Below are 17,135 nucleotides of genomic sequence, written 5' to 3'. Positions count from 1 at the left end.
AGTGGCGTTGGTGACAATCAGTTCAAACTGATAGCATCATGTGAATCAGCAAAAAAGGCATGGGAGATCCTACAAGTGACGTATGAAGGCACATCAACTGTTAAAACATCTAAGCTGCAGATGCTAGCCACGAGATTTGAGAGTCTTCATATGGAGGAGGACGAGACGATTGCTGATTTCCACGTTAAGCTGTGTGATATTTCAAATGAATCGTATGCACTAGGTGAACAATACTCGGAAACAAAGTTGGTAAGAAAGGCACTACGTTCATTACCAGAAAGATTCGCTTACAGAGTTGCAGCAATCGAAGAAGTGAGAGATATCAACACACTGAAGCTAGATGAACTCATGGGTAAACTGCAAACCCAAGAAATGAATTTTAGAGCAAATATTCGAGAAAAGAAAAAGGTGAAGAATGTGGCATTCCAAGCTGAAGCTTCCCATGGCATCTCACAAGGCCAAACATTTCATGAGTGTGACATTGATGTTGAAGAATCCTTAGCAATTATGTCAAATAACCTCGAAAGCCTGCGTCAAAAAATTGAAAATAGAGAAAATTCCTCTCAATCAGGTAAGTCTGTTAACCCTAACAAATTTAAAAAGTTTTCTAATAATGGTTATTTTGGTGATGCAAAGTCTAGGAGAAAGCAATGTCGAGAGTGTGGGGGTTTTGGACATATTCAGGCCGAGTGTGCGAACACTTTGAAGAAAAACAAGATGTCACTCACCACTGTTTGGAGTGATAAAGAGGACAGTGATGAGGATGAGAACAACAAAGGAGATCAAACCACTAACTTTATGGCATTCAGCGGTACTACTTCGATGAGCAGAACCGAGGGACGAACTGTTGCAACAGTCTGTCCGACAGATTTCAGGTATGATGAATTATCTTTAAATAAGGACAATAGTCTGACTTCATCATTTAATTTTGCAGGTGAATCTGAGAGCAGTAGTGATGATGAAGAGCCAACCCTCGAAGAGGTGAAAGATGTATATGAAAAAATGTACCGGAAGTGGCTTGAAGTATCTGAGGTAAATAAGCGCCTTGAAAATGATAAGCATGTTCTCATAGAGGAAAATAAAGTGTTAAAGGTAAGAATTTCTACTCTTGAACAAAATGTTATTTCTTCTAGTAGAGAAATAGATAGCTTCCAGGCTAAATTTGCTCAAACCCAAGATGTTATTTCTAAGTTTAATACTGGTAGAGTAACTTTGAATGAAATTTTGAACAAAAATCAGCCGAACTACTGTCGTATAGGTATAGGGGGTAATCAGCTATCTAATGATGCATTGAAACAGAAAGAAGATCCAAAAAGAAAAATCAATTTTGTTAAACAATCCACTGTTTCACAAACTGTTGCGACAGTTGCACCAACACAGCCATTTCAAAGAAAAGTTTTTGTTCCTACCTGTCATTTTTGTCATGTTTCTGGTCATATACGACCCAGGTGTTTTAAGTACTTGAAAATGGTTAAAAGAATAATGGCCCGCTCACCACTTTCCGCTAAAATTGATCACACTTTTGTGTCGTCTCAAAAACCCAAGATAAAGGTTGATTTAGTGAATAAAACTCAACAAAAAATCTGGGTAAAGAAGTCTGATCTTAATTGTTTATCTGCCATTACTTCTTTAAACTCATGTGATGATAGTACTAACTGTTCCAACAGTTCTGGTGACAAAGCTAGTTTTGGGAATAAAAAACTTGGTAATCTGAATTGTGATAATTTGAATGCGAAAAATAAGTTTATGAATCCAATTCAGCATTCGAGAACTAAGCTTACTGATATCTGTCATTGTTTCATAAGGGGCTTGGTCGAAAAGGGGGTTGTCTCAATTGATTATGGTGCAACGGAGAATGAATTAACTGATGCTTTTGCAAAAACCATTGATGCACAGAAATTTGATTCCTTGCGAAAATCGCTGGGAATTTATGTTGTTTAATCTGATGCAGTTGCATGAACTGTTGCAACAGTCTGTGTGTCCAGACTTGCAACTTTTAGAGGTAGGACACTTCATATGTTTTTGCATCTCATATAGGACCTGCATTAAGCATACTGCATATGATTGAGACAAATGTGAATTTGATACTTCGTGTATTTCTAAATTTTGTGGGGTAGAACTTCACCAATTCCCAAAATGATTACTTAAAAGGCTCCAACTTATTTATTTCTCTGAATATTCTTGTCATGGTTGGATGTTTTTATAGGGAAAAGCTGCCTCTTTTAATGAGTGAAAGCTACTCTTGAACTACTGTTATTAATATATATATATCTACAACCATTTGGTCAGTGAATAGTTCGAAGCCTTTTTGAGTCGAGCCAGTAAATCACGTGGCCGAAAGCTCGCTACAAGGCTCAATTAGAAAGCCCAGGGAACTACACATTGCACGGCCAATATAAATTATATATATGGTCAGTGAATAGTTCGAAGCCTAGTTGAGTCGAGCCAGTAAACCACTTGACCGAACACTTACTACAAAGCTCAATTAGAAAGCCCAGGGGACTACACATTGCACGACCAACATAATCTCGTTCCTTTTAATTGCTCTGTTTTTCATGGGAAAAAGCTACCATTAGACGTGTGTGTACGCTACCTAATAAGAGCATCTTTGTGTTTGACTTGGGATTATTAAGTTTATTGGTTGCATTGGCAGTCGGATTTTTGGGGATTGCGTTTATCGTGAATGTGAAGATAAATCCCATATGTTTTGTTTGTCCATGCAGTATCCTATTCACATATGTCTCTTCACTCATGTCTATTTCTCATGTTTACTTTTTGTACTGCATTAGGCATTATTTAAAAAAAAAAAAAAAAAAAAAAAAAAAATGAGAGAGAGAGACGGGATTTTTGTTTATGTGCCGGTTAAATTTGATTTTTTGTTGCAACCGGATCGATTGGGCTTACTCCTCACATTTCCACGTTTCTTATGAAGTTTGGCAAAGTCTGTAGTCTTTGCTATTTAATGTTGGATTTGATATCACTATCCTTTGATTTTCGCATTGCAATTATCGTGTGGTATTGAGTTTGTGAGTTTGAGATTTCCTGTGCACGTTATGTATAGTGATTCTTCTCACTTCCTTCCAAGATTCTCTCTTCGTTTTGATCTTTTTGTTAAGTGTTTGAACAGCTTGCTTGAATCATCAAGATCATTAGTCCATGTTGAGTTATCTCTGCATGGTGATTGCCCAGAAAGGGGGAGAAAAGAACAGGAGAAAAGAACAGTAACGATGGCATGAACACAGGGGGAGTTCCGACAACTGTTGCGACAGTGCATCAGACAGTTGCTGGAACAGTGCAGGAATGCAGGGGGAGTTCAGACAACTGTTGAAACAGTGCATGAGACAGTTGCTGGGCAGAAATATAGGACAAATAATAAGCATTGTGAAGAGAAGTTGTTTCTGCTACTGCATATCCTTTTATCTCGTGCTTATCTGAACGAATTATCTGCTTTTATTTTGGAACTATGGTTTATTTACGGTTTACACTATCTGGTGAACTGTTTGATAAACTGTTGCAACAGTTTATATGTGCAGATGTTATTCTGAATTTGCTAACCCTTGTTCATGCAGGTATCATATATTTAGGGGGAGTAAATATTCTGACCAATCAATGCCAAAGGGGGAGAGTGTTAGAATCTCGGTGGGATTCTAAGTCCACAACACCAAGTGGAATTCTGTGGAGATGTGTATTAATATGAGGAACATATTTTCCTTAGTTATCTCATTAGATAATTTGAGAAGATATAAATTATCTCTCCACACTAACACCTGAACGTGTGTATTCAAAAGAGAAGGAATTTCACTTTTTCTAATATTGTGTTTATTGTCATTAATTGGTTTAGATCTTCACAAGAATGAAGTCATTTACAAGAGGAGCTGCCTAAGGATCATTTACAGGGGCAGAAACACATGCAGGGGGAGTTGAATTCGTTGTGAACCACCTACCGAAGCCACTACTGTGGGAACAGTTGCTGAAACTGTGGCACTCACTATTGCAGCAGTTCATGGCACTCTTGTTGCTGAAAGAGATGGAGATGATGAGCTGTTCCTTTAATGCTGAGGATGATCTTTAGTTTTATTGTTTCCGTCTATCCTCTGATTGTTTTATTTTCAGGTTTTTATTCAGGGGGAGAAAATGATTAGAATCAATCAATGACAAAGGGGGAGATTGTTAGAATCTAATTGGATTCTAATAAACAAGGGATGAGTAAAGACTTGTGCAACAAGTCCTTATGTACCGTGAAACACAAAAGGGAAGTCTCCTTGTTTACTCTAATTCTTTAATTTGTCATTAATTGTTTCTTTTATATAGAAAACTATCTTATTAATTAAAAAGATTTATTCTTAACTTAATGACTTGTGTAGAAGTGTTGTGAAAGAAGAATTCATTCTTGCCATATATTACACACATACGTGTGATTGTGAAAGAGAAACAGATTTCTTTTATATATTGATATTTTTCTTATTTGTCATTAATTAAGTATTATTTATTATAAGGAGTCTTCTATTAGGAATAAAAGTCAAGAATTCCTCAAACGTATTGTCATCTATTTCCATGCATTAGTATTTTGTTAATTGTGGAAATTAGGTTAGATAAGGAATAAATATTTAGTTTTCTATATTATTAAATTCCTTTTCCTTCTTGACCATGACTTTTTAACCTAATTATTTTTCTTGTACAGGAAGATTCAATCACATATAAAAGGGACGACATTACAACGTGATTGTGTGCGGCTTTTTTGGAGAGAAAGATTTTCTCTTTTCTGTGTCGCTCTTCAAGCGTCTTTTTTATCGAGAGAAAAATTCACAGAGAAATTATTATTTGTTCTCGTTTTTATTGCTCCATCGTGATACGTGATTTTCATAGAAATATATCGACTTCAAGGCTTTGTGGTGAAGACACCAAGATTCAAGGAGTATCACCAGTTTGCTTCTTCTATACAAAAAGAAGATCGGTTCTTCGGGAGAGGGGCTTAAACAGATCTCGGGAGGAGATCGATCCGCCGACTGAGGGATTCAGCGTTGAAGGGAGTTCAACCGTGCGGAGCAAGAGACGTGCTGCAAATTGAAGATTTATAATTCAGCGTAGTATACAAGAACGGCGTCAACAAAGAGGGAGTCTTTGTATTTTGATTAAGTCCTATTATTGTATTCGTAAAACTAAAAATTAGTAAATTTTATTTGCAGGTCCCCGTGGATGTAGGGTACAATTGTATCTGAACCACATTAAAATTTGTGTCTCTTTTATTTCTGTTTTTACGAACTGCTTCACGAACTGTTGCAACTCTTCACGCAACAGTAACGAAAAACTGAATCTGACACAAATAATTTATATCTGCACGAAATAAATTCTAACAATTTCTAATGTAATAAATAATAATGCATCAATTATTATATTAGGTAAACATACACTTTCGTATAATAGCTTACAAATTATAAGGAGATTTAAATTTATAGGCTAATTATACGCAACAAGTTCCATCTAACGACTGTTGACAAGAAGGTCCGAACTTTTGTCAATTAGTATAAACTTATTTTCTCCAACCGCTAGATCATTCATATGCATGATTTTTATTTTTCTTTTCATATTCCCCGTTTGATAGAAGTGATAGCAATTGTATAATAATTTTGGTTAAACTAAAACCACCTCCTTGAAGTAAATTGTAATTACAAAATAATCTTTTATTTTTGAGAAATTACATCAACCAGTTTGTAAATGTCTTACATCCACCCCCTACAAAAGGTGTTAATATGAGAAATTTACAGATTGCAAGGGGATATTTGTAATTATGGAAAATGAGGGATTTCTTCATAAACAGACCTTACTTGATCCGGGTGATTGTAATTTACCCTATAATTTCATCATCACTCTCAAATTTGATTTCACTATCAATCAAACCATTATACATAATACATGCAATTAGATCGTTTTGCAATATTGTATTTCAATCTAGGCTACCAAAATGACAAATTAATGTCGACAAGTAAGATATCAAATCAATTAACCATATCAAAAGAGGCCTTAAAATTCAACAATCCATCTTTCCGGTTACTTATTGTTATGAAAATACTAACTTCAGAGTTTGGGTAACTTGCATTTTGAACCCTCAAATTACATCCCATTGACACAAAATGCACCCTTACATCACAAAAATAGCAGAACGCCTTGAATTTTAATTTTCTTGCAGAGCGCACCCTAATCCAATTTCCAGCTGAAAATGTCATCTAAAACTTGATTTGTTAGTGTGTATGGGGGCAGACTTGTCATTTTTCCTTACGTTCCCCAGATACAGATTATAAGCAATACATGTTGCCCTTCTCAAGCAGAGTTATGCCTTCCAACCTGAATCTCATGATGAAATGTTCATGTGCACCGAATGAAAATTCGTGTTTCATACACTCGTAAAGAAGTGGATTATTCGTGTTCAGATGAACAGTAAAATATTACACAATGTAAACTCAACTAACATAGCATCAAGAACAAACATCATACATATGGGAAGATTTGTCAAAGAAGGAAACTAAAAGCAGATTCAAGAAAAGTGCAACATTCAAGATGCAGGTACCATTTTCGAAATTTACCGATAAACAAAGTACAAATACAAGAATAAATACCGCAAAGCAGGAACCAAGGATCGCGCAACGATTTATAAAGAATCCTAGGCATGTTATATCACAAACAAAACCGTAACACAGTCTCTGAAAAAACACGTGGTGTGAAAGGTGTAACTAACATTTGATGTCGAAATCATCATCCTTAGTGTCTTCTTCTCTTCTTCCTGTGCTTATCGTCACTTTCACTTTCACTCTCACTTGACTCAGAACTCGATGATTCAGATTCAGAACTAGAAGAATCAGATCCAGATTCTGACTCGGAGATAGCCTTTTGCTGTTGCATGATGAGCCTTGGCATGTTTTTGAGATACTCTCGTAGATTCTCTGTGATTCCACCAAGACCAATGGAAGTGAAGAAGTTGATAGCAAACCTAGTGTTCTTTGGATTATCCTTTGGAAATATTGAGTCGAACGAGTCTTGCATGGACGGGTTACTTAGACGTTCATTGAGTAAGCGAATTCCAAGGTGCTCGGATAATTCCTGCATCGAAAAGAATAACAATTATTAGGTTCAAACAAAATTTTCAGAAGAGAACACAATAGCTTAGGACTAGTTTAATACTTTAATTTAAGCAATGGAATACGGGAAAAGAATCTTGATGAAATATTTCAACACTGCTATTTAGAGGTACCTGGAAAAGAATCTTGATGAAAATACGGGAAGAAGAAGTTGTATCCTCTTCAGTCAACCGTATATACGACAAAACATTCCAAGGCAAGGCATCTGTGCCGAGTAAATGAGCAAAGAACTTAGCCACATTTCGTAGTTTATTGGTCTCAAGCCGATGGATCATAGAGTACTGCTGGACAAAACACGTCTCAAAATTCTCCTGATGAATTTTGTTTATCATACAAAACCGCTGCCCAAGAAGTCCGTAGTAGCGGAGGTAGGTTCTCTCTTGACTGCAACACTCCAACAACATAATGCACAATTCCATCTGCACATAAGAAACCAATCACAGCAAATGCACACATATCAGGAAATATTTTCAAAAGTTATAAACAGAACGAAATTACATGTGCAGAAAACATCAAAAAAATTATACTGAAACACAAAATTATTGGAAGTTGTCAAAGAAACATTGGGATCATATATTGCAAGATTTTTTTGTCTACTTATCTCCGCCAGTTTTTTTAGAGACACCCTGGAAAGTAAATGTAAAACAACAATGACCCTCTAAAATAAGTCATTGGCGCACTGCAGGTTCGAATGCAACATGATACAGGCTTGTGATGCATAACTACCATAAAAATCTTCATGGATCAAATTCAAAACAAACCAAACTCTAGCATAAATTATATTTAGCGAATAGAAAAAAAAAATGAAAGATTGTGTTACCCACCTCCTGACCAGGCTCCAATTTGATTTTCAATAGCTTATGTCCAGCTTCTTCAAAATCAACACTAGACATAATTGTCAAATAAATAGTTCTTCGAAGATTGATCAAATTTGTCTCCGTCTCGTCCCTTATTTTCATCTGCTCTTCATCTTCTTCCTCCGAGTCTTGCTCATCCTCATCATCTGAATCTGAACCTGCATCTTCATCGTCTGGGTCCGCATCTTCATCCCCAGATTCTTCACCTAGCATCTGCTTTTTCAGTTCTTCATACCGCTTCTCGTTCTCCGTGAACTGCGGATCCGGCTTGAAGATATCTGCAGATAGGGGAATTGAAATATGTAAGTTCCGTGTTAGTGAATATGAAAGTGGGTAAATACAACAAAAGTTGAGTCATACCTAAGGCAATCTCGGGATCTATGTTATCAGCGAGAGATACCTCATGAGTCAATTGATCTTCTTCATCCACTAGGTCCAACTCATCACGGATAGCAGGATGCCCCTGAATGTAGTGCATCAATAGATGAGCTCAAAATTTACCACATCAAATCTAATATGTGGATAAAAAATAATGCAGACATAACATGGTAACTTCCAATTCATGACAGTGTGAAAACTCACCTGAAACTTTGCTTTTCGCAATGCAAAGAGGCCTTCGATTAAGAACTGAACACGTTTATCTATTTCTCCTTCATGAAGAATTCCACGAAATCGCTCAAAGATACCTGTTGAAATAAAAACTCAAATGTCCGGATTATGTAATTCAATAAATAAAAGATATACTGTTTGCAGCGAAACAAAACCTCCCCCCAGACGTGCACAAAACACAAAAACATATTAGAGCAACAGTGTGAAATTAAACATGGGGGGCTAGACCACGACAGCCTGGTATATGAAGTGCTAGACGGCTAGCTACGCAACAATTAATTGAAACTGTAATAGTATGATGTGAACAAAAAGGTAACTGAATCACCTCAAGACATTTTTAAAAAACACGGGTAAAAACTGCCAAAAAAAATATCACAGAGCAATGCATCATGCAGCAATTGTTCCCATCAGATAACAAGTTATATTCTATTTCATAATTACTTCACAGCAGCAGGCTGCCCAACTTCAATCTAGATACATTTAATAGTTTGAAATAAATCTTCATTAAACTGTGGAATGGAACAAAAAATAAATCTAAATTTTCAAAGATTGAGATCCATCAAGAGAGATCTAGAACTTACAAATCAAAATTTATCTAAACCACCAACCAATTACAAAGTGAAACAAAAAGATTAAAATTTAGTGAAATAGGATAGTATATATAGTGTGTATGTGCAAGTTTAGAATCGTAAAACCAAATTAGGACACATCCCATCTACAACACAAAGGGAAGATGAACCAAAACACAAATATCAATAAGCTGAACATCAACAAATATCATGAGTCCTGAAACTCCACCCAATCCCAATTGATCACATAGAATCAGGAACTAAAATTGAACCCAACAGAATAACAACGCTCAAAAGTTAGCAATTAATCTGTATTAGTGGGCACATTGTGCACACAACTTCAGATTATTCCAATTAATCTGAACATCGAATAAAATGGCGTATCACAAGAAACAGACAACAAAATGCTGTACTCACCATGCATTCCACGAGGAGAAATATCCTGGAGCAAGGATCCACATTCAGTAACGAAGCCAACAGCCACTTCAACACTATCGTCAGTTGCCTTATCCAGGAGCAGAGTCAGCAGCTCAAGAGCAATAAGCTCATGAACCACCTGCTGGTTCACCAAGTGTGCGATAAATTTGACTGCGGCAAGTAATTGTGGCTGCCAAGAATTTTATCATAGTACATGAGATCATAATACATTGCCAAAAGACTATAACGAAGCAATAAACCAATGTTAAAGAAAAAGATAGAGAGAAAGCTATGAACCTTATCATTGCGCTTATATGCCCTCTGAAGCTGTAGTATTATCCTTCGCAACAAAAGATCGCCAACTTCAGGAAACTTGGTGTTCACCACAGCAACCAATGCTGCAAACACCTCCGTGAAACCTGGAGACGCCATTTGAGACTTCATGCAAGACCGACAAAACAGACCTCTCCCTCTTATCAGATTTTCTGCAAACAACTCCGGAAGTATATTCTTGATGTTAGTGGAATTCACCTTGTTAACCAATCCATTAATGCTCTTCCTCAGTGCATCCCACGTCATTCTCTGATACTCGACGCTGCTTTTATCCTCGACTTCCTTCATCATTCTCGCCAACTTAAACGGAGGAATATACACTCCACCACTCCTCCCCATATTCGCAACCACATCCATCCCCACATTCGGTTGTACCTTCACTGCATCGTTTTCCTTGCCATCACCATTTGTTTTCAAACCCTTAGCCTCTACTTCACTCTCATTCTTATCCTTCTTGATTCTCCTCTTATCTCTATCACCATTCTCACCGTGTCTCCTGTCTCTTTCCCGATCTCGTTCTCTATCCATCCGCCGCTCTTTCCTATCATCTTCTCTATCGACATGCTTGCTGTAACGATTATCCCGGTCTTTGTACTCCCCTTCCTCATAATCATCCTCACGCCCTCGTTCGCTTCTACGTTCACTTCTACGGCTTCTATCTCCCCTATCACTCTCTGAATCACGATAGTCTTTGTGCCTCCGCCCCTCAACTTTTCTATCACCATCGTTATCTGCATCATGTCGTGATTTTCTCTCACTACCCCTATCATTTTTCCTACTCTTGTGTCCGTTCTCCTCAATCTCATCATCTTGCCCACTTCTTGTTCTCCTATCTTCTCTTTCAGAATCTCGAGCAGGATTCGCATCCCCCCTTCTCTTTTCTACTCTTTCATCATCATCTCTCCCTCTCCTTATCTCCCTTTCGCGCCTGACTTCTTCTTCGGATGCTTCACTCTCCGAATTTCGGCCGTTACCCCTCCTCTTTCTCCTGTCGCCTTCGGAAGACTTAACATGTTGACGCCTGGCAACTCGTTTCTCATCTTCGCTGCTGCTGGAATCAGAATGATGCTTCCGAGCCATTCTTTCGTGAAGATAATTAACTATCAGAAAAACCCTAGCACATAAAAGCACAAAATTATTGAACTTTCACCGGACCGCAAGGCGGCGCTGTTGACTAAGAGATTGATACGCTGCCGGAGTGGCGAACGACGTCGGCTGGGAGGTTGTTTTGTACCGCCACGGACTGAATCGACTGAGAGGCGGCGGAGCAGACAGAATAAAAAGTCTATGGATTGGAGAAGACGGTGGTGAAGGGTTGCCGAGAACCGTCGACGAGGATGAGCCGGTGACGAATCGAGATTTGAGAAAATAGCAAAGGGGGGAAGAAGATGAAATTAGGGCTCAGCGCTATTGGATTTCGTTAAAACTCATCTAATATTTTTATTTTTATTTTTATTTTTTTAGATTTAATATGGTAATTATTCAAAAGGTTTGAACTTTAATAGCGGAGTGACTTGGGCCTTGGCATAGCCCATTCATGTAACAACTAATTTCACTCTTCGACAAAAGTCCAAATTTTTTTTAATCATAATCATAATTCTTTTTCCCTCTAATTTACAAAAAATCAAAAAATAAATCCTAAAAATTGGGGTCCACTTCACGCAAAAATTGAGTGCAACTCAGTCGTATGCGCAACAATCGTCTTCTCCGGTCAAATTAGGGCCCGTCGCAATAGTCGAATTAGGGTGTTAATGTCTTTTTTTTTTCCTCGAAACACCGACCTAATTTACGAAACACCACCATACGCTGCATAGTTTTAACTCCACTACTGATGCAACCCATAACAAAAAACACGGCAACTTCAAAAGATTTGTAGTCGATTTACGTTAATTGGTCATGATTTTAGTATTCGATTTAGGTTAATCAAATATGACTAAATAATTGATTAACGTAAGTCAACTAAAAATTTACGTCATCCCCATATACCAACAAAATCGCCGTCCGCGTCGCTGCCATTACAGGTTCACCCTTCTCCTCAACATCTCGCTAGAATTCGAAGTACGAAAAAATTGAACGCAGAGCAACATCGAAACCCAACCACTTGAGGCACTACCCATGTGTTCCTCTCAATCGGGTCAACAAACAAAGGTTGGAAATGCTACCATCACTGCTTCTTCCTCTCTGCCGCCACCAAGAGTCCATCTGTCGGAAGACAAAACTGAAAAAAATGGGGGAAAAGAAACGGAGAATACGACAAAGAGAGAAGAGAGTGGGAACATAAGGAATTCTCAGATTTGAGAAAGAAGAGAGAACAACGTAATAGAGGCGATAAGTTAGTGTTAAGCAATTATAATAAATCATTAAGTGCTATAATGATAGTTTACTTCTATTAATTAGTCAATATAACAACTAAATGAATTTTTTCAAATAAAAAACTAAAAGGTCTCCTCTTATATGGATTTGGCAATGATCTTGCTAAATTTCCTATATTTAATTCATAGTTTCATGTAATATTGTTTTCTCTTTTGTAGATTGGCGTTATTTATTATCTATGATATCGAATTCGAATTCAACATGATTGAAATATTAACCAGACATAGTGTACGCAGTTATTCACATCTAAAGGTAAAAATTGGAATAATATTTTCGATTTACGCTAATTTTGATCCAACTAATTTGTAACAAGATTTTGATTTCGATTTTTCATTTTTCTTTTCAAAAAAGAAGTTGAGTTGGAACACAAATCATATACAAATTCTCGTAAATTTCATTTCGTTACAAGACCTAAAATGATTTAAGACATTATCCGACAACAAAACCCAATAAAAGCCGTTTTCTGCAAATTGTTTTCCCGAACAACTAAATCCATAATATAAATACGAAAAGCTTTCGACAACTTTTAAGGTTACGTTGAGCTATAGAATATGCTTTTTGATGTTCTAATATTTATTTCATTAAAAATATTTACAACATCAATATTATCATGTATTTAACTATTTATATAACATAAAAGTTTTTTGCTGTATTTACAAACACTAGTCAAACTATTAAAAAAAAAAAACTCATAATATATATATATATATATATATATATATATATATATATATATATATATATATATATATATAAATGGATAAGAATAAAAAAGTCCACTATTAGTTATTTCGGAAAGTGACAAAAAATTTAAATTTCAAAAAAAAAAAAAAAAAGAATAAAATTACCAACGGCTAGCCAATTTGCCAGTTGCCACCACCTTCCTTCCTGTCTTTAGAATTTCCATCAATACCTCCCAAATACATAAAATTTCAAACATATATTCAAAAATTCCCAGTTTTATTTATTTATTTTTTAAATCATTAAAACAGAAATAAATAAAAGAAGTATTGCATAATAAATTATTATTTATTAACCAACCAATATATCAAACTAATTAATAACAGCTTCAAGTTTTTTCAACTTCTTCAGCCATGGCAGAATCAGACGAGCACGAGTCCACCTTCGGCTCCGTCTTCCCCCCTTCGCTAGTCTATCTAACCCCATTCACTCCCTCAGCCTCGCCTTCGCCGCGCCGACTTTCGAGCTGCTTCACGCAGGCCACCAAGCCGATTCGAGCCAAACGTCAGCTGGCTTGGGTTTCTCTACAAGGCCGGCTCGTCGGAGCCGAGGAAGCCACCTCCGCTAAATCCGTCGATAGGAACGGCGCATTCAGCCCTAGAGAGGCGGCGGCTTGGGAGCTGTTTACCCCCATCCAACGTGTCCTGCTTGTCGCTGTTGTCGCGGCCGCGGCGGCTAATTCGGAGAAGAATAGGCGTATTTTGAAGCTGCAGAAATCTGTTCAACTTAGGGTCAGTTTTTTTTTTTTTTTTTTTTTCAATTATTGATTCGCATATTTTTAGTGGATTAATTGAAGTGGGTGTTGTTTTATTAAATCATCAATTTCATCGATTTGACTGAGTAATTATGTTTCTGAATTTTTTATTAAGTTCCTTAATAACCTATAACGTTGAGAATCAATCAAAGCATCCTTAATTCATTTATTAGGGTTTTGGATTACAGTTTTGATTGATTCTATTACACTATTTCTATATGTGCTGGAGCTGGACTGTGTACTTAAATGCTCGAGAATGGTACTCGAGCTCGTTCGATTTTTACCTTCGTAAACAAAGAAAAATATTTATGTGGAATTAATGGCTGGGAGTGATTCCCATTTCTGAATTATATGTCCAAAATAAAATTAAGTTACAATGTGATGCGCGTAAATGAGTTTTTGTATTTCATTTAGTTTAATTCAGTAAGTCTCTATGTTAATTCTTTTCTTCCTAAAGATCGCTCAGGTTTTTGTTCTTGCACTGGTTTTTGTGAAATGTCTTAATTTTCTTGAATAAATTATTTTGCAGGATCAAGTGCTCCTAAGCATGCAACAGAAGCTGGACAATTTATGTCAGCAGGTGGATTATTTCAAAGATCAGACGGAATTCGTGTCTGCCGATGATGATGTCACTGTCGCGCAAAGGATGAACTGCAGTTGTAAGCCATGCCAACATCATATACAACCACCAGACGATGTCGTTTTGGTAAATATGCACCGGAGTGTTATTCTCTCTCTAGAGAATAACATAATTTTTATCACGAATATTATACATTTAACGAGACCTAAAATGCAAGTGCTTACTGCTTACTGCTTAATGCCTTTCTTGTAGGGGAATAAGTCTGAATCGAATGGAGATGAGGTGTTTAAATATAAATATAAAATGCCGCTTGAAAATAATGTGGTTGAACCAGATGAGCGTCGCATGTCTGATTTGTCGGATTGGGCTCCTAGTGTCGCTTCTTCGGTTGATATTCAGGTACAGTATGTTGTGTAATTGCATTGTCAGCTATGGAACTTTCTAGAAGCTGTGTTGGTCTTTTCTACATGCTTAAGCCGAATATATCCAAATATTCAATCTGTATATAAATTGAAAAGGAACATAAAAAATGAAATTGTGGTTTCTAATTGGCCAGAGCTTTTCATACCCGTGCTGCTTTTTATGCTTCCTCGTTTTAGTTATCGGTAGATGCTTCAAAATATTGTAGTTGGATATATATATATATATATATATATATATATTAGTTTCATTTTGCTCGAAATGTTATTCAATATCAAAGAACAACTATTAAACTAATTTTAGTTCCAACATTTTTAACATCTATTGCAGTTGGACAATTTCGTAATTGAACACGATATCCGTAACCTACAGAAAGAATGCGAAGAGAAAGATGCCATCATTAAGAAGTTGTCTACTTCTATTCAGTCATCTCAAGTTTCTAGTTCAAAGGTAATTATTTCACTATTTAAATATTTAAAAATAAAAAATTTAAAAAAAAATCCTTTGTTTATCTGTATTTGTGCTGTGCCTATCAGAGGAACGTGGAATTGGAAGATATCATCCGAAGGAAAAATACGATCATCAACAAACTGCGAAAAGACATAATGTTTCTCGAACACAAGGTATTATTATGACTAGTTAAACAAAAAATTAGACTCAATAATTTCAGATATTCTACGATTTTCTAAATTGCTTATACTTATACTGATCGAAAAAAAAATACTCGTATAAGCAGGTGATGAACCTATCAAGACTCCGAAGAAGATCTTCATTCTCGGGTGTAGCAACTGCAAGTCCAGAGCATCCTCCCTTCATGGCAGAAAACGTGCTTTACGACATGGATAACACAACCAGTGCTTCTTCTGATTCGGATAGCTCTCCAGTATTTAAAAGTCGAGAAATCTGTGTCGAAACTAACGAGAAAGCTAAACTCGGTCAGCTGAAAAAATCCTGTGTGAGAAGTCCTCTAAAAGAGCTGCCGTTGAATTGTCAAACACCTAATACAGTACTTGATTTGAAACCGAAGAATATTTCGAGTGGAGAAAATAGAATTAGGAGACGACCTCCTCCCAGATCGAAGGAAGTAAATGCACCGAAGAGATGGCTCTAAGTAAGTATTTTCTTTTTCTTTTTACTTTTAAAAAAAATATTGATTTATTCCAATAGTATTTGATACAATTTATGTAATATATATATATATATTTTTTTTTTGTAGGGAATCGACGAGGGATGTTCGATGTCAGGGGATTGCAAATATATATATAACTATGTAGGGAAGTTTAATTTATAGGCAAAAAAGCTGCAGAAATTTTAGTAATTTAGCTGATAAATACAACATTTAGTTGTATAGGTAATTTCTATGTCAATTGTCATGGTACTGAATTTTTATGTTTACATATGTTGTTTCGGAAATTTTGAGAAATCGGACGGATCGGGACATATTTAGCACTTTTGAAAAAAAATCATTTTTTTTTTTCTGGAAATGGAAAGCTAATTCCCATTATGTCAAAGAAAATCGGAAAAATCAAAATCGGAATGTTGAAAATGGGACTAAACAATATGTTTCAAAATCGAAAATTATTGATCGAGAATTCCACCCGAAAATTGAGCAGCAAAAGCCAAAAGAAGAGAAAAGGAAGGTTCGTTCAAATGTTCAATCAGTCTTCTAAACTATTGACTTGTTAGTAGCAGACAAGAGTGTAATAAACTTGGAAGTTGAATATGTACCCTACCAATTCGAAGTCTTTCTTTATATAGTTGGTGCTTCGGCCATGTTCTAGAATATTGAACTTTTAGTGCTATCGTAAAATATATACAGTTGAACCTCAATAAATTAATAATTTCAATAAAATAATAATTTCTCTATACCCCAATGCATAGTAAACCTATTAATGATTTTGATAATTTAATATTTTATTAAATTAATAGCATTTTGTCAATCACAATAATCTTAATTTATAGAGGTTTACATAGGTTTGCGTAATTAATGATTTAAGGTTGTGTCATTTAAGTGGTGTCACTGTCACATTAATATTTTAGTGTTTTATATTATGTTTGAATGTTAAAAGGAAAAAGGAGTTGTCAATGATGCATATCTTATAATACATATGTAGTACGGATACGGGAACGTGAATATGACGAAGTTGAAAATCGACATATTAAAAATATAGGACTACATTTATAAGTTCTATAAAACATTATAATGTTTAATTTATATATTTATCGTAAATTATATACTTGTACGGTGTACCTACAAATTATATATAATTACAAGTTTCAATCCGAATTATCATTCCACAAATTACTTTTGGACACATAAATTTATTTTAAAACGAATTAGCATTAAAA

General features: G+C 35.9%; 2 protein-coding genes across 2 annotated transcripts; one reads left to right on the top strand and one right to left on the bottom strand.

Annotated features, from left to right (window-relative positions):
* Positions 1–6,531: 6,531 nt before the first annotated feature.
* LOC105950197 (uncharacterized) lies at positions 6,532–11,424 on the bottom strand. Its single transcript, XM_012973530.2, has 7 exons — positions 9,883–11,424; positions 9,586–9,775; positions 8,573–8,676; positions 8,351–8,453; positions 7,958–8,268; positions 7,247–7,552; positions 6,532–7,095 (listed from the first exon to the last, which is right to left on the bottom strand). The coding sequence occupies exons 1-7, from the start codon at positions 10,996–10,998 to the stop codon at positions 6,757–6,759; spliced, it is 2,469 nt and encodes an 822-aa protein (XP_012828984.1). The 5' UTR covers positions 10,999–11,424; the 3' UTR covers positions 6,532–6,756.
* A 1,786-nt stretch (positions 11,425–13,210) lies between these two features.
* LOC105950259 (inactive rhomboid protein) lies at positions 13,211–16,181 on the top strand. Its single transcript, XM_012973613.2, has 7 exons — positions 13,211–13,763; positions 14,316–14,492; positions 14,619–14,765; positions 15,117–15,236; positions 15,323–15,409; positions 15,523–15,897; positions 16,003–16,181. Exons 1-6 carry the CDS (start codon positions 13,386–13,388, stop codon positions 15,895–15,897), a joined length of 1,284 nt encoding a protein of 427 aa, XP_012829067.1. The 5' UTR covers positions 13,211–13,385; the 3' UTR covers positions 16,003–16,181.
* The last annotated feature ends 954 nt before the right edge of the window (positions 16,182–17,135 follow it).

Source organism: Erythranthe guttata, chromosome 14 (assembly GCF_056151865.1).
Source record: "Erythranthe guttata isolate IM_541 chromosome 14, IM_541, whole genome shotgun sequence".
In the NCBI taxonomy this organism is placed as follows: domain Eukaryota; kingdom Viridiplantae; phylum Streptophyta; class Magnoliopsida; order Lamiales; family Phrymaceae; genus Erythranthe; species Erythranthe guttata.
This window is presented reverse-complemented; position numbering and strand designations above follow the sequence as displayed.

Excerpts from the sequence above, each read along its gene's own strand:
- LOC105950197 (XM_012973530.2), bottom strand. The coding sequence starts at position 10,998 with ATGGCTCGGAAGCATCATTCTGATTCCAGCAGCAGCGAAGATGAGAAA. Across the intron at positions 8,269-8,350 it reads AGATCCCGAGATTGCCTTAG|ATATCTTCAAGCCGGATCCG; the intron begins GTATGACTCAAC and ends CCCTATCTGCAG. Across the intron at positions 7,096-7,246 it reads TCATCAAGATTCTTTTCCAG|GAATTATCCGAGCACCTTGG; the intron begins GTACCTCTAAAT and ends TTTTCGATGCAG.
- LOC105950259 (XM_012973613.2), top strand. The coding sequence starts at position 13,386 with ATGGCAGAATCAGACGAGCACGAGTCCACCTTCGGCTCCGTCTTCCCC. Across the intron at positions 14,493-14,618 it reads CACCAGACGATGTCGTTTTG|GGGAATAAGTCTGAATCGAA; the intron begins GTAAATATGCAC and ends CCTTTCTTGTAG. Across the intron at positions 15,237-15,322 it reads CTCAAGTTTCTAGTTCAAAG|AGGAACGTGGAATTGGAAGA; the intron begins GTAATTATTTCA and ends TGTGCCTATCAG.